This window comes from Bemisia tabaci, chromosome 10 (assembly GCF_918797505.1).
Source record: "Bemisia tabaci chromosome 10, PGI_BMITA_v3".
Taxonomy (NCBI): Eukaryota; Metazoa; Arthropoda; class Insecta; order Hemiptera; family Aleyrodidae; genus Bemisia; species Bemisia tabaci.
This window is the reverse complement of record NC_092802.1, coordinates 9,165,903-9,187,734: the sequence shown is the minus strand read 5'-3', so window position 1 is coordinate 9,187,734 and position 21,832 is coordinate 9,165,903. Positions and strand designations below refer to the sequence as shown.

At 40.9% G+C, this 21,832-nt stretch overlaps 1 protein-coding gene across 1 annotated transcript in view; it reads left to right on the top strand.

Annotated features, from left to right (window-relative positions):
* Nucleotides 1-6,186: 6,186 nt before the first annotated feature.
* The window catches only part of LOC140225677 (putative serine protease F56F10.1), a 51,697-nt gene continuing 36,051 nt past the window's right edge, over nucleotides 6,187-21,832 (top strand). Inside the window, exons 1-7 of the mRNA XM_072305313.1 lie at nucleotides 6,187-6,282; nucleotides 7,873-8,054; nucleotides 8,844-9,090; nucleotides 14,117-14,341; nucleotides 16,813-16,994; nucleotides 20,389-20,621; nucleotides 21,693-21,828. Of these exons, the coding sequence (XP_072161414.1) occupies nucleotides 6,187-6,282; nucleotides 7,873-8,054; nucleotides 8,844-9,090; nucleotides 14,117-14,341; nucleotides 16,813-16,994; nucleotides 20,389-20,621; nucleotides 21,693-21,828 (1,301 nt within the window). The remainder of the gene's footprint in view (nucleotides 6,283-7,872; nucleotides 8,055-8,843; nucleotides 9,091-14,116; nucleotides 14,342-16,812; nucleotides 16,995-20,388; nucleotides 20,622-21,692; nucleotides 21,829-21,832) is intronic.

Sequence of the window (21,832 nt, the reverse complement as noted above, 5' to 3'; positions counted from 1 at the left end):
ATATGCGTTTCACGCCAATTGACCGATTGCACTGCGTTTGGCGCAATGCGAGAAGTGTTCATGCAGTCTTGAAGGCGCTAATATGGGCTTGACGCCACCAGCACTTTTCGGCGAAATGCGTGGAGTATTTCTGAAGTCTTGCAGGCGCTATTCGAACTCCCGTTAGAATAATCGCAGCGTCGAATAATAGAGGTTAAAAGGCACATCTTGTGTTGCGACGCAGTTATAAGCATTCCAACGTTGCCTTGTTTCTCCCGGTTGAATATTTTTTCCGAGGGAAATTAGGAAACTTCTTTACACCCACGACCATTTTTTGATATTTTCGCTTCATTTATCATCAGAAGGTAAGGCATCGATGACGTGTCAACAAAATAACCTAAACTAGCGTCAACATAAAAATGCGTTTATTTTCTAGCCGTTTTCTGTTTTCCCAAACTTCTACCTTAAATTAACTTCACTTTAAATGCGCACATTCCTGCAATCCTTTGTGCTTTATTCGCGTAATCCTAATATATTTTCTAAGACCTTTCGCGCAATACAGGATCACCGAAACAAACAAGGCATTCTCCTTCTTCCTTTCATAACACAATAAAAATAATAAATAAATTAAAAATAAAGAAAAAAGGTTTTATGCTGTGCAAACTCTATGGAGTGTGAAGAACGCGGGGGTGGACGGTTATCAAAGCTCTCGAAAAATCTTAATCCTCAAAGCGGTAGCACTTATGTTTCGAGCAAACAGTCAAGACAATGGTGAAAAGCCATTGTTTTGGAGAAATTTCAAGTAGGATGTACGTAAGCAGCAAGTATAGGGAAGAAACGACTCGTATCTTTGTTCTTAGGCCGAGCATTTGACGCCAATTTTGAACCGATACAAATCCGATGAATCAGAAACCGACGATTGAGATGATTCCTCTTGAGATACTCCATGAGATCTTAGCATTCGTGCTTTCGTCGATAATCGAACCGGGAAAAAACGGCAACAACATCAGAATAAGAAATCAACGTCCATGTTTACCTACTTTAAATTCAAATTAGTTTATTCATTCCACCCATTTAAAAATTTTAATTACCGATGTTCAAATTGACCATCAAAGACGATATTTGGCCGATAGAGGGTGACCCACGGTTAAATTCACTGAAAAAAAATTCTCGGCGTTTTTACCAAGGTCCGTTGGTACCTTTACCATCTCACTTTTTTTACCAATTATTGGCAATTTTACCAAGACAGACTGGTAAGCTTACCTAAAAACCGGTATTTTTACTGTTTTTTTCAGGTAAGAATACCACTTTTATTGGTAATCAATTCCCGGTAACTTTGCCATTTTATCTCGGTAATTCTACCACAGTCGATAAAAAATATAGGCGTTTTTACCTGGAATCAGTAAAATTACCGAGAAAGTCAATAATTTTACCGAGATTTCCCGGTAAAATTACCAATTCCATAAATGGTAATTTTACCAAGAAAAAACTGGGATCAAATAGAACCCTGAATTCTTGGTAATATTACCCTTTTCTTGGTAAATACACCGAGATTTTTATTTCAGTGAACGGTCAGGAAAGAGGAGACAAAACCCCCTCTTTCGATTGAGATTTCCATTTGTTTAGATAGTTTATGAATTCAGGGCATACATGTACACGGGAGTAAAAGTTTTTATGAGATTTGGTTAACAACAGTCTCCATAGTTCAGGAGAGAAACGATGTAGTCTCCATTTGCTAATAGTCCAGAATATGCCAGGAGCATATGCTGAGAGGAGATGTCCAGAGCAAATGCTGGAAGTACACTGTTAAAAATTATTCTGGCCTGAGTGGCCTGAGTGAAATATTATGGAGCTATCCTGCCTGGAGCATCGAGTGACAAAATTTTGCGGTGAGTTAGATAGCTCGCTCTGGCATGGGAAGCTCCTTGTAGCATGTGTCACTCCAGGAAAGACAGCTATATGCTCGGGAGAGATACTTTCCACTCAGATTTAAGATACTTAAGAAGAAACAGAGCTATAATTTTCTGCGCATCATCAACGCGCATTGACCGTTACAATCTTATTCTGGAATTCACGACTGCGACGGCGTCAGTCTCCAGCCAGTGGCTTTTGCGTGAACAGTGATTAGTTGCGACTCGTGAAGGTGTACAGCAAATTAAATTTTGTTTGAAGGCTTTCCAGGATAATACCCAATGGATCCCATACCAAAGTGTTCGCTGAGTTCCTAACACGACGGAAAATAAAAATTCGTCCTAGTAGAATAGCCTACCTCCAGGAATTTTGAAAACGCCGGTAAGGGCAGCAGTTTTATGAAACTAGGTTTAAGAGGAAAAATACATATTTCGTACCATTATACTGCAAAATTGTATCTCTTTCTCTTTTATCGCTTCATTCCTTATCGCTTGTTGATTTGCATGTGCATGGTAGTTTATTTAGATTATTCCCTATTTAAAACCATCATGTTGCTCCCGTTAATGGATTATTTGCTTTTAGTTGTACTTCCTTGTCAAGTATCTGTAGTTTCCTTGGTGAAGGTTCGTTATGCGTCTGGAGATGGCACTGTATGCCGAAAAACCTCAGGTGTATTGAATAAAATTTTGCAGTATAATTCTACGAAATTGTCATTTATTCTTTTTAGCTCGTATGATACTTTTGGGCATCAAAGCCTGATTATATGGGTATGGCGTGGCGTCCAGTAAAGTTAGAATTCTGTTATCGTGTATATTTATTTTTTAAGCTTACACTGAATTTATGTTCACAAAATACTTAATATCTATAAAACTTTTCTTTGTCTAAAAGCGTTTTCGAAATTACTGGAGACAGCTGTTCAGCTATGACAAATATTGATTTTCCGTCGCGTGTTTGCAACTCAAAAAACACTTTGGCTCCGAATTTGTGGGATATTGGCCCGAAAGTTCCTCAAACATGATTTGATTTGCAGTACAACTTCACATCTTTTTAAAAAAAAAAGAACATACATTGCAGTTACAGGTGGAAGGGAAAGGCAGAAGAGGGAGGAAGGAGAGGGAGGGGAGGAGAGGGAGGGGAGGAGAGGGAGGGGAGGAGAGGGAGGGGAGGAGGGGGAGGGGAGGAGAGGGGGGAAACGGATCGGGGCATGAGACGGATGCCAGGGGTCAGGGGAGGGCAGTCGCCAGCGACGCAGCCCGTCCTTATGCCTGAGTTACTTTAGCTCAGCATTTCCATACTTACGTCAGAGATTTTCAACTCCGTGGAAATTGGCCCTGAGCGATGAGTGACTTCCGAGCGACTTCCTTATATAGGTCGTGCTCTGAGCTAATTTTTTTTAACAGTGTAGTTACCCCTTCCCTGCGCTTCTCGCTTTCCATACATGCAGATACCAATTTACATTATAATCTGACGTAATATCCCTGGAAAACGTTATCAGTATGATTTCATACTGTTGAAATGTCATGTTACTTTTTGGCTCCTAAATCTCATGTTGCTTTCAATATGAAATCATACTGATAAGGAGACCCCCTTTAGAGGATGGCTTACACTGTTTCCATTACTGTCATCACATTGATCTCTTTCTTTATCATACTGTTATCAAATTGTTCAAATACCTTAGCATACTGTTCTCATACTACTTTCATATTCTTTGTATACTGTTTTAATGCTGTTATCATATTTATATCATACTGCTCAAAACCTGCCCTACGCACACCATTATACTGATTTCATGCTGATATCATATTACTCATTAGCATGCTGTTGAATTGGCATGTTGACTGTACGCAGTTCGCACTAGTTGCAAGCGAAATCACCTTAAGATCAGTATCTTAAGGTGCTTCGTCAAGCTCTCTGATGTGGTCGAACTGGCATGCGATGTATCGCATCGATTAGGTCATAAATCTTGACAGATTTCGTATGTTTAACCCTCCCCAAAAAAGGACGGTAGCTACAAGGTCTGTTCTCTCAGAGAAACTTCTCTGGAAACTTCTCAAGAGAACTTCTCTGGTACGAAAACAACCGATTTGACGAATACCGCTCTGAACTGGTGCTATGTTCGTATTGCAAAACAGTTGGTTGCGGAGCACTATGCTATCCACCCCATCGGGCTTTACACTGTGCATCAAGGGGATGACATCTGGTTATCTAATATGTTGTTGACCTGGGCCGCTATTTTGTTCTATTCTATGAACAGCATGGGTTTCAATTTTGCACCTACGAAACAAATGATCGGGCTACATCGATACGCATGATTTCAAAGGAATGATTTGAAACCAAAAAACGGTAAAATTCTGAGAAATGAATGCAGAATGGTAATAGGTAAAAAACCTCGCATTCGATACAGAAATCGACAACTGTACTTCGGCTGATAACATTTAGTGTGCCCGAGGAAGGGGCAGCAGGAGACTCTATTTTCACGAAAAGTGCCGCTGCAGCCGTTTTTGGTCGCGAAGTTCTCGCCACGCATTCAAAGACAGGTGAAGTGCTGCAGCCGTTTTTGGTCGCGAAGTTCTCGCATTCAAAGACAGGTGAAGCATGTCGAGCAAATCCAAGTCTTCGGAAACCGGCCTTACCAAAAGACAAGCTGGATTGTGTCCGCAGTAAGTTATTATTCTCTCTTTTGATATGACGTAAACAATTTCGCAAGAGGAAAGAGAGTTACAAAAGTACAACTTTATTTTCATTTGTACATAACTCTCCTTAAACTTTTTAGGAACCTAGTTCTCCCAAGGTTGTTGGAACATGAGATGCGCGGACGTGTATTACAACCCGACAATTGAAAGGCCCGACTTGTTCGACGCGGAAGGTCCGGTCCTCCCGCCGGACATGGCGTCAAGCTTCGAAGAACCCTTTTGAAACACTTGTCCGTAAATGACAAAATATCATGTTATTAAGGAGAACGTATGAATCGGCTTTGACATAAAACTTTCTGTTCGCAGGAATGCTGACACCAGTACGTCCAGTGCGGACATACAGGGCGAAAAAGCTATAGAGAAATTGTCGCCAAAACGTGGGTCAATTTTTTTTTTTTTCTTTTTTTTTTTCCATGCCGGTCTCGCAGTCATCTTTTGCAACCTAAAGAACTCGGCTGATAGAATTTAGTGTGCCCTAGGAAAAGGCAGCAGGAGACTCCATTTTCACGGAAAGTGCCGCCGCCGCCGCCCGTTGCCACAAATCAGCCGCCACCGCCTCAGATTGCCATTGCCTCCAGTCAGCCTCCGCCGCCGCCTCAGATTTCTCGAGAGCAAATCGTCGCGGGCAGGGGCAACATCAGCCCAAGGTTACAACAACGACTAGGACCTTTTCCAGAGCAACGCCCGGGTCCCAGCCAGCGCAATCGGGACCAACGTCCGAATCCAAGCCAACCTCGACCCAATGTCGGAGCAGTCCGCAGACGTTGTGATTGGGGAACATATCGACGGTGAAACTACCAAACCACGTATCTCGTTTGCGGTGTTTAAAAATCTACGCTCGCATTTTATTTTTTTGAGGTAGACCAAATCAATATCATTCCTTGAAATTTTCACAGAATTTTCTCCGCACGAAGAGGAAAAATCACAGAAATTTTCAAGACTGGACGTTAAGTAGTTTTTCATTTAAAAAATAAAGTATGACAGGAAGTCTGCGACGTCGCAAACCGAGATACGTGGTTTGGTAGTTTCACCGTCGATATTGACGACCTTCACAACCTGATTGTAGCACCCCATAAAAATTTTAAAAATTTTATCGAATAAGTACTCCTACACTAATTCTTTGTAATTTCAACATATGCCAAAAATGATTTTCAGTAAACATACATGTTACCCACAAAACAATATACGCCACGTATGTAACGAAGATATGGAACATAAGATGCTGAACAAATCCCCAGCATCATTTATCTAACTTTATAATCGGAACCGAGGATACAGATAATTAATGGTTTCAGGATTCGTATCCCGTGCAGAGTTTGATCAATTGCAGGCCCAATTAGCAGCCTTGCAGAAGAAGGAGGCTGAGAAGGATGAGGTCAACAAAGAAGTAAAGGACGATGTGGACGAAAACGAGAAGGAGTCGGAAGATGACGCTAATGAAGACGAGCCACCTTTATTCGGTAATCATATCAATTTTGAGAAAGACATTTTACGTTTGATTTTATTATCAGTTTTCCAATAGGTTTAATAATTACTTCGCGTAAAAATAATTGATAAAGAGAGTATTTAACCATTGTATTATGGTAGAATCCAAATCATTGCGATGACACGGGAGCAGCTCACACCACAAAAACAGGACAGACGAGGACAAAAGACCCTCCCGCCAGAGGAGAATGTTGGAGTCGCTCCCCGTATTCCGGTGAGCTACAGCTTTTGAACCCGGTCATTACTGAGGAGGAAGGGCACGCACCACACACAAAAATGCAGTGTGAAGCATTATTGCGCCTATCTCCGTCTCAGCGCCGGGTCGCGCAGCGCCAGCGGGGGCGTTGTCCGAATTGCCCCTCTGCGCATTCACTGAGTTTTTGCAATTCTCCCAAGCGCTGCGCGGCGCCGAAGTGCGGAAAAAAGCATAACACGCTTCTGCATGAGGGACCGGGCGGGATTCCCGCAAGATGTTCATCCTATGGGGATATTCAAGGTCCTCCATCTACGGCAACCAGACCACACTGTTGAAAAAAACGGAGTGAGACTCAGCACAAGCGCGAGTAAGAACGGGCCCTCACTTCGCCGGACCGAGGAGTCACTCCGACGGAGAATCGGCTGGACGGATTTTGGGTGCCGTACGCATAGAAATCACTCCGACGCCGGACGGATTCGCGGGAGCCGCAAATTTAGGGGTTCGCAGCTAGGGGATGGTGGAAAGGGGTTAATTGTGGAAATAATTTTTGAAACCATGAAAAATAAAAATAATGAAACCATTGGTACGTGATTTAACCGATTTTGAAGGTTAGAAATTCTCTACCTACATTGGGCATTGAACCCGGGACCTACCTAACACTAACCGACGACCCTACCGATTGAGCTATAGACGCTATTAGTGCAACGTCACAGAAAAGCGATATATATCGATTTTTTCGCACTGGTAGCATTGAAAGAGGTTATGCCAATGTTATTGTTTGGATCCAATTCGATATAATGGAGAATCCCTATGATGACGTCGCCACTAATAGCGTCTATAGCGAACGATGCATAATAGTGACGCAAAAACGGTATTTAACGTCGATTTGAACGGGCCGCTAAGATATTTTCAATCTACCTGGATTTGTCCGTGTATGTAGTTTACTTTACTATATTTTTTAACTATATTTTATCGTTTTACTTTGTTTTATTTCCTTGTTGTCTCTATTTTTTCTTCACTCTATTTTATTTTTTCAAGCACTTCATTTTTTTTTCTTTAATTATTTACTTCTCATTCCTTTACTTTGTTTTATATTTACTGTGATTTCTTTTAATACTTCATCATAATTTTTGGACTTCACTTTACTCTTAAAATTCCTTCTATTCTTTAACATCATTTAGTTGTTTCCTTTATTTTATTTTTTTCTTCATCTCCTTGCTCCCTCTAATTATTTACTTCAATTTAGTCTTTGACTTCATTTTATCATATATTTGATTTACTTTATTTTATTTCTTTTCTATCGTCTCTATTATACCATAATTTCGACTATTCTATTATTTCGACTATTCTATTATTTTTTCTATTTTTTTTCTCTTTAAATTTTTCATTTTCATTCTGAGAGTGGTAGGCTTAAAGGGGAGAAGAGACAGTATATAGCGCTAGTGCGAGGGAGAGAAGGTGCGCGTGACTCCGGGCCGTACTGCAGCTCCGGTGCGGAGTGCTTTGACTACACATGCAGCCCGTCTCAGCACCTACGCGCTGAACCGCACTCCCGTGTTCATTCTCACTCCGGATTTTCCGTCGGACGGAATCAACGATTTTTAACAGTGCAGCCTTGATGGACGCAGCAGCATCAGCGGCCTCTTCCTCCACAACGACCTCTTCCGCACCAACGGCCTCTTCCTAGACAACGGCAGTCCCTGTCTCAATAGCACCCTCCGTCCCAATAGCACCCTCTACTACCGCAACAGCAGCCTCTACTTCCATAGCCTTGCCTCAGCCGATTCAAGGTGAGGAAACGCCACGCCATACCGAGGGCCGCTTGAGAGCTAGACAGACTGTCGGGAGGGCCAGGGGATTGCCCCGATACAGCTCTTCTTCTGAGGAAACCTCCCCCGCTCCAAACCGGTTCCCAGATTTGGATGACCTCCTTCACTAAGAGGAAACCTCCCCCGCTCCAAACCGGTTCCCAGATTTGGATGACCTCCTTCACTAAGAGGAAACCTCCCCCGCTCCAAACCGGTTCCCAGATTTGGATGACCTCCTTCACTGGGACGTCGATACGGAGCGGTTGTGGCTCGGTGACCCAGAGGAGGACCTGCAATTTGACTCTGACATCTCCCTGTGAGATGTCAGAACGCCGCCAAGACGCCACGTTAATACAATAACTCCGATTTCGACTTTCCTCACCACGCATGCATCGTCTAGTAACTCGATGACGAAAACCAGTACCGGAGACCGAGTATATGAAGCAAAAACCCCACAGGATGATAATCTGGTTTTATTGAAAGTGAGATACTATCACCCGCTATAAATGAGGCGGATATTTTTTATCCTCATAAACCTTTTCGTAGACAACATATGAAGTTTTCAGAATTTAGAATAGAGAATGCGTATCTCAGTCCCATTATGTAAATTAAAATTTGTAGACTCCCATCTATGAATAAATAGATGACGATCAACGTAATTCGTAGATCGGTGTCTACAATCCATGTAATTCAGATACAAGTAAAGCTACCATTTATCGCTGGATTCTTATTAGTGGTTACAAGTGTAGCGGATATTATATCTTCCTTTAGGTCTGCATCAACGCCGCGGAGGAGGAGCGACACGCCGTCGTACTCGGAAAGCCCTTCGCTGACAGTGTTCTCGTCGAGAACAACGGAGGATGATGATGCTGGCAATGCAACGTTCTCCCAACCGCTACCGAAAAAGGTGAAGGAAGCTCTTACAGGACAAAGGAGCTTAGCCACAAAGAAAACGTGGACGCCTACGGTAGAGAGGGAAAGAGGAGTACTCACGCAGCAAGACCCGCAGCCGTCGAAGGTAATGATGAACTAAGTTCTACTCACCTGTCATTAAGGCGGAGGCGACTATAATAGTAGGAGCATCCACGGGAATCAAACGGAACCACTCACTACCCCTAAATAAGACGTTGTTTGGCGGCAAGGGCGGACCAGCTTCAATTAATTACTATTACGAATCTTGGATCGCTTAGATGTTTCGGGTACCTAGATTCGGGGTCCATGGCCATGTGCGTAAAATTGTCTTTGTTCATGTTTGTACCTAGATTCGGGGTCCATGGCCATGTGCGTAAAATTGTCTTCGTTCATGTTTGTACCTAGCTTCGGGGTCCATGGCCATGTGCGTAAAATTGTCTTTGTTCATGTTTAAATAAGGAAAGCGATGCACCTGCATTTCAGTACAGTAGCACACGAAGATCGGTTGGTCCCATCTAAGTTTCAGCTCTTGCTAGGCACTGTCGTCAGATTGTAAGGAGCACTTCTTTACTGACTGTACGCATGTTGCTTCAATGTTTTATCTCGGTATTCTGAAACATTTTTTTTCTTTCCAGATTTTGTACGAACAGGAGAATGCGCCAAATTGCTCCTAGAAGTAGAAGTAGTCAATGGAACTTTAGACCACACACACATCACTATCGACCACATTGAACTGTACGGTTTAAGGAATAGAAGCCACAAAACTCAAAAAAAAAAAAACAAAAAAAAAAAAAAAAAAAAAAAAAAAAAAAAAACTGTGCGGTAAGCCTAGTGCGGCAGCGCCTCCTACTTTCTTCAACTCTCATATCAATGTCATTATTTCGGGTGAACAAACCTCCTTAATAACGGAGGCAAACACAAATGAAGTATTAAGAATAAGCAACGCCTTAAAATCTTCTTACGAGGACCAAGACCAATTGACTTTAAGTTAGAACAGCCGGATTGAAAAAGAACCCAAATTTCCTCAAACGAAAATTTTAGCAAAGTGGATTACAGAAAATTCAAAAAAAGAATAAAAAAAAATTCTTTACCGTCAAATTTTAGTTACATTATTTAATTACCCCTAGCAGTCAAAATGAAAATAAATATGCTTAAATTCTTAGAAACACCTTTCTTAGCAATTTAGTGGAACATGAATTTAGAAACATTAACATATTTTTTTCAGGTTAATCTAATAGTTTCCGGATATCTACATTACAACATAAATTCGGGTACAAAAATAAAATTAAATACGCTTTCCACGGCGTGCACAAGTCCAATTTTGAATCGAATCATCTCTGAAATAACATGAACATAGTTGTACTATAATTTTTAACGTGTAGTATTTTACAAATGTTTTAGAGGCCGCGTAGCGGCCACAGGTCCCTAGTATCAATATAAAAACTAAACGAACAACCCATACGTCACAACGACCAATCGTCATTGAAGCAATAAATGTTTCTCAGCGAAACAAAGCATAACGACGGTGTCAGTGCGCAACCACGTATCTCGTTTGCGGTGTTTGAAAGTCTCCGCTCCTGTTCTATCTTTATAACAGAGTAGAAATCGACGTCATCTTGAAGTTCCTGTAGGATTTTCTTCGTACGAGAAGAAAAATCACGGCAGATGAACGGCAAAGGACACTCGTCAAGCAGTTTTCCATTTGAAAAATAAAGTATGCCAGGAAGAGTCCCCACTGAAAAAAAAAAATGTGTGTATTTACTAAGAAAAGGGTAAAATTACCAAGAATTCAGGGTTCTATTTGATCCCAGTTTTTTCTTGGTAAAAATACCGTTTATAGAATTGGTAATTTTACCGAGAAATCTCGGTAAAATTATTGAACTTTCTCGGTAATTTTACTGGACCTTGGTAAAAACGCCAATATTTTTTATCGACTGTGGTAGAATTACCGAGATAAAATGGCAAAGTTACCGGGAATTGATTACCAATAAAAGTGGTATTCTTACCTGGAAAAAACAGTAAACATACCGGTTTTTAGATAGGCTTAACTAGTCTGTCTTGGTAAAATTACCAATAATTGGTAAAAAAGTGGGATGGTAAAGGTACCAACGGACCTTCGTAAAAATGCCGAGAATTTTTTTCAGTGCATCAAGTAGTTTTCCATTTGAAAAATAAAGTATGACAGGAAGAGTCGTCCCCAACGTCACATACCGAGTTACATGGTCGCGGACTTACACCGCCGATAAACTTTTCCCGGTTATTTTCCTTCAACGGCCAAGGAGGAGTTACACGGGGGCTTCAGAGTGGTAACGTTTGAGAACACTTCACCGACGACTTGAGTGATACATCGTAAATAGGAACAGGCAATGGACACTACCTTCATTTCACGCGGGATCGCACATCAGTGTACAAGCGATCTCCAAATATCCTGAAAGCGCATCCGCATTTACGAAACAGTTTCTCTACGGCTCCTTAAGGTGCGTCTTTATTTATTCGTATACCGGATTGCTGTTAACATTTTAGTGTATTTCCGAAGGAAATACACTAGTGTCTTTCATTTATCTGGCGTGGTATCTCAAAATCCTCTGGAAAATCCTCAAGAAAACTAGCTGGCATTTTCCTTAGAGGCTCTCAGCCAAAAGCTAGGGTTATTTCATGTTTTACTTCTCGTATTATCCAAACTTTCACGAAACAGCCATTTAAACTATACACGCTTTATCGTGCACCTTGGAGGCCTTGATGATCTCTGTCGCCTGCATTAGCATGGAAGCTACCAGGTGACTCAAGAGGCGTGTTTTGAAAATAAGTAAATCGTAGCCAGTGGCGTGTCGTGAATTGCGATATACAGATTGTTATGCTTAAACCTATGAAAAAGGATCGATAAACAGGGGGTTCGCAGCGAACACCTTAATAATCGATTCTTTACCATAGGTTTAAACGGCATAAGAATCGATACATCGCAATTCACGCCACGCCACTGATCGTAGCTTGTGCATGGTTGGGTCGATGGGTACATGTGGAAAATCTCTATCTCAACGGCAATCCTCCAGTTCGGTTTCAATGTTTCAAGGAAAAAGTAAACAAAACGTTTCCTTGCAATTTTTGTATTTTCTTTGAATGCGTGAAAATATACGCAGAAAATTTCAGGACAAATGCGGCCTCCCAACATCATAGATTTAAATACGTGATGTTCGACTTAGGATACATAGATTTACTCATTTTAAGGTTCATTTATTTTGATTTTTTTTTACATATGCTCAGTGTAACTTAAGAGAGAGTACTGACCATACGAGATCTGCTACTTAATCAAAGAAGCAGAAAATTTCAAGACAAATGCGGATACGTGACGTTCGACTTAGGATACATAGATTTACTCATTTTTAAGTTGCATTTATTTTGATTTTTCTTATTACATATGCTCAGTGTAACTTAGAGAGAGAACTGACCACACGAGATCAGCTACTTAAAGAAATTAAAATATTTCGCAATCCATCGCCTCTGTTATATCTGAGGTAGGTAACGACAAGAACTATTTTCGCCATTCAAAATCATGCTTGAAAAATCAAACTTCATGAAAACATACTATCGATCATGCTGCAATTACTGATTTTCTTATAGACATCTACAGTATTTAAATGGTGAGTACTTCGAACTTAAGTTCTGATTTCTCCCCTAACAAAATTTCGTGACATTCTACAGTTGCAAAAACAAAACAAACTATACAAGTGCAAAGTACGTAGTAGGTTGGGCGACAATAGTAAGTAGGCACATTGATTTCCTAGTTACGTGGTCTGTACGGAAAGTATCAGGACTTTTTTATTATCTCGGAATTTAATGCAGATAATGAGCTGAAATTTGGGTTGGCCTTTGCCCATGTCCTTTATAATGCAGGCACACAATCGGGCTTTTACACCTTTAATCAGTCGATTGCAATCAACTGATCAAAGTGTGTGTGTCAAGTGCTGTCGTCGCGTTTTTTTTTTTTTCGTGAAAGACCGAGCGTGAAGATCAGAGAATTTGTATTAAATTTTGCTTTAATCTAGAAAAAACTGCCAAGGAAACCATAGAAATGATTCGGAAAGCTTTCGGGACTGATTCTATGAGCAAGAGCAATATTTATGAGTGGTATAATCGCTTTAAATCGGGTCGTGAAACAGTCGCTAGTGATCCGCGGTCCGGGAGACCTTCGTCGACGAATTCTCCCGATAACGTGGAAAAAGTTCAGGAAGCTATTGCCCAAGACAGTCGGTTAACCGTGCGGGAACTGGAAGAGCAGCTGAACATCCCGAAGATCATCGTCGCGGAAATTTTAACTGAAAAAACTCGGGCTCCGTAGAGAGGCAGCGAAATTTGTGCCAACGCTCCAGCTCATTCCTCCTGTCTTGTGCAACAGTTTTTGGCAAAACACGGTATTCCTCTGGTTCCACATCCTCCATACAGTCCAGATTTAGGTCCTTGCGACTTCTGGCTGTTCCCAAAGCTGAAATCTCCAATGAAAGGGACTCGATTTGACTCCATCAATGACATTAAAGAGAATACGACGAGAGCGCTGAAGGACATCCCAAAGGAGTGCTTTTTGGACTGTTTTGAAAAGCTCAAAAATCGCTGGAACAAGTGCATTGTGTCTTACGGAGAGTACTTCGAAGGAGATTAAAGACACAATGTCATAGGTAAGCTCAATTTCTCAAAATCTAAAAAGTCCTGATACTTTCCGGACAGACCACGTATGGTTATCGAAGTTGGAAAAAGTGCCGCCCTGCTACAACTTTTTACTGCGAGGCTTTCATTGGACCGAGTTTGCACGCAAGTGTCACATCAAGTTGAAAATCAGAGAAAGAAGTTTGAAGTTTTATTCCTCTATAAGACCTGATTAAGAAAGTAAACTGAAAATCCTCCTAACACAAACTAATATTTTTTTTTCGACTTAGAATTTTTGGCGGGAGAAAATATACAACCAGAGGAATTCAAAATCATCTTCACCTCAATTGTTCGAAAATGTGGGTTGGTTCCTCTCTGACGAACTCTTATCAAATTCTAATTACGCTAATAAGATCGGCCCTTGGTTACATTTTACTTTGCTTAGGGGTCTAGGAAATTCGAATGGCGTCAATGAGATGGTTATTTGATTTCAGATGTTACTATTACATGCAGTAGCATGCGCCGTCCTCGTGGTGAACGTAAGCGCAAAAGGCGTTTCATTTCGGCCTGATTTCTTCCACCCGCTTCGGGGACTTGCGATGCCATTGGAACCTAACGTCCAAGAACACGGGCGTAGAGAGGGAGATATACCACCAGAATTGTGGTTTGAGCAGAAGCTCGATCACTTCACTCCCTCTAACACGGAGGTTTTTTCTCAAGTATGTACGAATAAGTCGCTTGTACGGCGCACTAGGGCGCTCTACGACGCCCACTCGCCACTGGTGAGGTTTTTCTCAGGTGAGTGTAATTGGAGGGGCTTGGAGGACAAGGCGCATAAGTGAAGAATTTGCTATTTCGCGGAGTACGAGTTCGAAATTTCGATAATACATGCATCATTGCGGAGAAAAGGAAGTTTAAACTGACTTGTTGATGCTTAAAAGTTGGAATTTTGGAGCGAATTTTCGGCAAGATATGCATATAGACTAGTTTTACTTGAAATCATTAATATCTCACTTCTTTCAAAACCTGCACTTTTGCGCCTTGTCCTCCATGCCCTTCAATAATTAGATTGTGGGGCAGGAGGGTGAGATTATTAATTTTTCAATCGTCCATCAAGATTAGGTCATTCGTAAGCGATCGAGACTCAGGTGTCTTTAAGTCGCCTTGTTCGTAGTTATTCAAATTTAATGATTTAAAAATAATTATCATCTGAGACCACCTGTCGATGGAGTAGTGAAGATCAACGTTCACGCCAGAGATTCAAGGCTTTTCCAACGCTCCTTCGAAGCATACCCAAATTTGAAAGAATTTGCGGACGATTATACTTTTAGCGAGCTCCTGTCAAACAGGCTAAGAATTGGACTACATTTTGCAATTAGGAACTATAAATTCCGGCCCGGTTTAAAATCAACGTATGTGCCATTAGTTTCCCTATGCACATAAGTGTTTTTTTCAGATGAGCCAGAATTTATAGGTCCAAATTGCAAAACGCAGTCCAATTGCACCTCCTTGCATGGCGACATGTCAAACGCACCATTAGCGGTAGTGGTGGATTCCTGTTGGTAACTACGTAAGTTTCACGTTGTGTTCAGGTTGAAGCAAAATTAAATACGATTGGCTGTGATTCAATCCTCGACCTAAGTGGGCGGCGGTTTAAAAAATCCAAGTAAATGTGCAATGAGATTACTGAAAACACTCCGAACAGATGGCAATTTGGTCGAAGTAGTTTTTTGTTGTGGCAACGGGAGAAAAAATGGTAGATTTGGGAATGCTTTTTAAAGATAAGGCATTTACAACTTGTTTGTACTTTAAGGAAGAAATAAAACACGTAAAGTAGTTCACACGTTGTTGTTAGTGTAGTAAACGTGATTGCATTCTTAAACAAATTTTCTTGCTGGTGCATGATGCTGGGATTTTCCGAACTGCATAAGAGAAAATAAACTTCCACTAACAGCAATGCACGCACTGGTTTGCCTTTGACTTTAATACTACAACGATTGATTATCACGTGAGATGCAATGACAACCATTGTGTTGTGAAAAAATTTAGCGACACGCTTGACGACGTGTTACTTGCACGATTCACAGCTGGAGTACAGCATTTCCTGAAACGGTACGAGAAAATGAACTTCTACTAACAGCAATGCACGCACTGGTTTGCCTTTGACTTTTTTACTTCAATGATTAATTATCACGTGAGACGCAATGAAAACCATTGTGTTGTGAAAAAATTTAGCGACACGCTTGACGACGTGTTACTTGCACGATTCACAGCTGGCGTACAGCATTTTCTGAAACGATACGAGAAAATAAACGTCTACTGATAGTAATGCACGTACTGTACTGGTTTGCCTTTAACTTTTGTATTTATGTGATTTATTATCACGTGAAATGCGATTTAAAACTTTGTGTTGTGCAAAAATTTAGCGTCACGCTTGACGACGTATTACTTGCACGATTCACACCTGAAATACAGCATATTTTTAATTTTTTTTTACAATTTTAGTACATGAGAAGCTTAATTGAGCTTATGAAACAAGTCTAGGGTGTCTACTGAAGCAGGCTGGTCAAAAATCAGTACTTTCACATTACTTTTTCCGTATATACATTCCCAAGAAATTCAGTGCCATCAATGCATATTCAGTACTTATTCAGTACCTCCAATTGTCGAAATCCGAAAAATTTCAAAAATTCCGGACCTCCTTGCGGAATTTCCACACTATTTCAGTACTTCCGGACCCAACTTAAAAATTAGTTCTACTTCCAAACTTTCCAGACTTGTAGACACCCTGAAGTCAGAAGTGTGTACTGGTAAAAAAAACCTCTTGCACCAATGCCGCATTGCATTGACTTAGGAGTGCAGTTTCTTGTCGCCGGATTTAAGAGTCTTGAACTCTTGTTTCAAGCGGAATTTGGCATTGAAACAAGAGTCCAGACTCTTAAATCCGGCGACAAGAAACTGCACTCTTGAACCAAGAGGTTTTTTTTACCAGTGTGGTTGAACAGGAAAACTAAATCGTTACAAATTGTAGACCGAAATGCAGATAAATCATGGAATAGTTTATGATTTCATCATAAAATCACCAGAAAGAGTAATATTTCATGACATTTCGAGAATTCATTGACTTTATCAAGGAACTCATTAAGGTGATCATATTCTGAAACGCTACGATTTTTTGATCTTGTTACAGAGATATGTGGAAAACAAAGCGTCTTATGGTAACAACAGTCTCGTGTTCCTCTTGATCGGCGAAGACAATATTATGTTGGAACAGTTCATCACATACAGCTTCATGGGAGATGAAGCTAAAAAATGGAGAGCCGCCTCCTTTATGCTTGAGCACCGATACCACGGTAAATCCGTGCCAAAAGGGTGAGATGTTCTTCAAAGTGTAACACATAATATAAAAATATTCGAGGCAAGTCTGATTCTTGCGGAGTCCTAAAAATGAGAAGCGCCAAATGAAATTCTTCTTTCGTTACACCCACTGGACTGGGCAACTATTTCATCCCGACCGTGGGCAGGTAACGTGGTCAATTTCGTTGTCCACTCCGCGAACTGGCAGTTTAGCTTTTCCGCCCAATTCGAGTGGTTTTCTCTTTTCCGCCCAGTTGCGGCGATTATCGTTTCCGCCCACTTTCATTTACAATCACTTATTTTCCCGAGTATGCGGCAACGTCGCTCAAAAATCAAGAAATGAAATAAAGTAATTAAATTAGGAAGAGAAGAGACCAATAAAATCACAAAATCCCTCACCATTTGAAGATTATAATGTCAACAGTACCGGTTCTGGATCGTCTGGGTCGCAGTTTTCTAATTCCGAGTCTTCACTCATCGTCAACTTTGAGGGTAGCTTCTTAAATTCGGCAATCTCGGCTAAAAATTGTATCGTCGTAATGTACTTATACTTGTAGTATGCATCTGTCGTGCAGAGAATCCATTCCATTCATGCTCCACCTGGCGTGGCCTTTTTTTGAAAATTGCATTTTTTTTAATCGAATTCATCTTCAATAAAATAATGCTTTGTGAAGTTTTAAGTTTTGATAGAACCTTCTGAATATCTGGATGGCTGTGGAAATCTTATCAGCGGCAGTGCTATTCCGCCTCATTGCGTGCCCGCACAGTTGCCAAATTGACCAACAAATCATGTCTGCGGAAATGAAGTGGGCGGAATTGATACTTTGAAAAGGGGCTGAAAAAGAGAAAGTGGGCGGAAAAGAAGTGCAGCCCGCGAACTGGCCATTGTTCTCGCTCATTTCGTGCTGTGTAGTTGGCGGGGCACAAAAAGAAAAACCCCTACACTTTTTGATTGGCAATTGCCGCTTTCGAGTATCATTTTTCATGTCATAAGGGGCCTTCTAGAAGGGGAAGCACTCTGGGGTTCGTGCGTTTCTTCCGCGTGCATACCTCGGAAACTACATGTCCGATTTATATTCTTTGATCTCGTTTTGGAGCTAGAATGATGGTAAAGAAGTCTACTTCATAAATTTTCTCTTGTGAGGCACACATGAATGATCGTTAGGAAAAGTTCAAAAATTTGCAATTGCACACAAATTTTTAGATTATGTACGGAAAATCCGTGCCAAAAGGGTGAGATGTTCTTCAAAGTGTAACACATAATGTAAATATTCGAGGCAAGTCTGATTCTTGCGGAGTCCCGAAAATGAGAAGCGCCAATTGAAATTTTTCTTCCGTTACACCCACTTGGCAGCTATTTCATCCCGACCGTGGACAGGTAACGTAATCAACTTCATTGCCCACTCCGCGAACTGGCCATCGTTCTCGCTCATTCCGGGTTGTGTAGTTGGCGGCGCACAAAAAAAAAAAAAAAAAAAAAAAAAAACACCCCTACACTTTTTGATTGGCAATTTCCGCATTCAGGTATCATTTTTCATGTCACAAGAGGCCCATCTAGAAGGAGCACCACTCTGGGGTCCGTGCAGGAACCAAGCGTTTCTTCGGCGCGCACACCTCGGAAACTACACGTCCGATTTGTGTTCTTTGATCTCATTTTGAAGCTGGAATAATTCTGAAAAAGTTTACCTCATAAATTGTTTCGTGTGAGGCACACATGAATGGTCGTCAGGAAAAGTTAAAAAATTTGCGATTTCACAAAAATTTTTAGATTGTGTAGTTATTGAACACGCAAAAAAAATGCATTTTTGCCTTGTTCAGCGGCGATGGGAAATGACTAAGAAGTCTACCTCATAAATATCGTGTGAGGCACACATGAATGGTCGTTAGGAGAAGTTCAAAAATTTGCTATTTCACACTCATTTATAGATTGTGTAATTATTAAACACACAGGAAAATGCATTCCTTGCCTCGTGTAGCGGTGATGGGAAATAATCTCACATTTAATTTGTTACCATGAAGCGTTGCGGCACGCGGTGAAGACTGAGCAATACGGGCAATTAATGTGGTAAAAAAATTATATACGTGTGCTATATTTCGGCCGTTCTCATCCAATTTTCGGGCAACTAGTCAAAAGTGAGAGGATAATGCCGACGCTAACTTTCAATGCAATCGGCACGCTAATCATAGAACGGTCCAAATGACCGATTTCTGACGAATGGGCTAGTTGCGCTGGTCACAGAATCGTTTTTTGATGCTTGATTCCTGAAAATTGGCGAGAAACAATAAGATCTGTTAACGTAGTAACTTTCTGCGTCCAATATTGACAGAGACATCGCGCTGTTAAACTTCGATTCATTCGGAAAATTCAGTCATTCACCGCTGTAGTATCACCCTTGCTTTCGTTTGAATTTCACGTGAAACTGAAAGGAAAAGTTGCTGTTGGGACGGATCTTTTTATTTTTGGCCAATCTACAAGAATCAAGGGTCAAAACACGATTGTGTGACCAGCGCAACTGAATCAATGTTCGCGTGATTTTGGACGAAACTTTTCTCATAAAACTTGGAACTGAGAGGTGAATTTCAAACCTTCCCGATGCGCTCATCAAATGTAGATGTTGCATGTATGAGGAATTTGCGATTTGACTATTGATTTTAATGTAAAAGTTCACGAGAAACACGATGGTGCCAATGGTGTTCTCTCAAATCATCTCCCAAGCTCAAAAAAGCTCTCAAGTTGAGGCCAAAATGGAGGAGATATCCCACGCTATCCTGAGAGTCCACTTCTACATCAAAACAAACTCTCCATGCAAAGATAGGGAGCTAATACATTACCAGTCATGCCGTGTTTTCAGTTTTAGAGTCCCCAAATAAAGTGGCAGCCCTATCAATGTATTTGCTCCCTATCTTTGCATGGAGAGTTTGTCTTGATGTAGAGGTGGACTCTCAGGATAGCGTGGGATATCCCTCTATTTTGGCCTCACTTTGAGAGCTTTTTTTGAAATAGGGAGATGATTCGGAGAAAACCAGGGGCACCATCGTGTTTCTCGCGAACTTTTACATAAAAATCAATAGTCAAATCGCAAATTCCTCACACATGCAACATCTCCATTGCAGTTCTTGAATGTTGGAAACACTGTTTTTCCTCGATTTAAATTAAATTAAAACAGCGAGTCTAAGTCAGGCGATTTGCCTCAGTAAGAATCGAACTTTAATACTCACTTAGATGGAGGAAAAACTGTGTTGCCAATTTCAAGAATCGCAACTGCACTTGTCGCGGGTTTTCAGCCATTATCCAGATGGGGTAGCTTTTTCTTCTCACTATTGTCAGGTTTCGCAACTGACTCGTTCCAGTGAGAATCAATTAACACTTTCCAGTACACTAATTGGTGGCTCTTTTGCATTTCGCTAGCAACTTCAAGACGGAAAATCTGAAATATTTGACCAGTGAGCAGGCTCTGGCTGATGTTGCGTACTTCATAACGCAGATGAACATTCAACATGGATTCAAGAATCCAAAATGGATCGTTTTTGGATGGAGCTACGGAGGATCCTTGGCAACTTGGATGAGATACAAATATCCCCACTTGGTCTACGCGGCAGTGGGTTCAAGTACCCCTCTAGTTGCTAACGCCGACTTTTCTGGTGAGAAAATATCCTCCAAAAGTTCGAGAGGAGTAAAGAATGGAAAAAATGAAAACGGTATTTTGGGAAATTTTAGTTGGATTTTGAAGATATTGCGAACATAATAAATTTTTCGAGTACCGAATTTTACGTGTTACACTGGAAAAAAGAAACATGTTGGATCTAGAGTTCAGAGTCTTGAAAACATTGACAAGGAAAAATACTCTTGATTCAATCAGATTTTTGCTTTTAGATCAAAAGGAAATCCGCTCAAGTTAAGAGGCTTGGTTCTTGATTTAAGCAAAAATCGATTGAATCAAGAGTATTTTTGCTTGTCGATGTTTTCAAGAGTCTGGAGTCTAGATCCAATGTGCTTTTTTTCCAGGGTACTAGTACTTACATGAAATTAAAAGTAGAGAGTATTGCTTTTGCACGCCTCTGGTTTTATTTTTTGGTCAGTTTATGTACATTACGGAAAAAACTTTCATCCTTAAGACTGTATCACAAATTTCAAAGCAAAATTCAATACTTACTAATAATGCGGTGTCGCAATAATTGCATGTTATATTTGGACCGCGTTTAACAGAAAGGAATCAAGTCACATCAGCTATTGCCAATTTTAATTAGACAATTTAATGTTTTACGAGAAAATGTTTGTGCGGATTCTTTTGAAAACGTTGAGGAATTTGCTTCGTACTGTGGAGAAAATTCACTGAAATTTGCACGAAAATCCGCACAACTGTTATCATGCAAAAAATCAAATTGGCCAATTAAATTTGGCGATAGCTGACGTGGCTTGGTTCTTTCCTGTTTAACGCGGTCCATTTTAAAAAAAAGGCACCTGAGGTGGGCACGCGGCGACAGGAGGTTGTCGCAGTAAAAAAGAATTTACTCGCGAACCCCTCGACCGATTTTCAAAAACTTGGGGTTGCTTTAGAGCTTAGAGTATGCCTGATAATACCTTTTTAACCGATTTGATTCTTCTCTTTTCGTTCTGATGTAACAAGGTAGGGAACCTTACTTTCTGGATGACCCTCGTATGATTAAATTCTACCCAACTGATCCTAACCACCCCTGCTACGTCTGTTTCAGCCTATTTCCAGGAAGTAACAAAAGCTTACGCCAAAGTGGATCCCAAATGCGTGGATGTCATTCGAGATGCTTTTCGTAGTATGAGCGACGGCATGAAGGATGAAACGAAGCGGAAACACTATACCGAACATTTCAAGTGA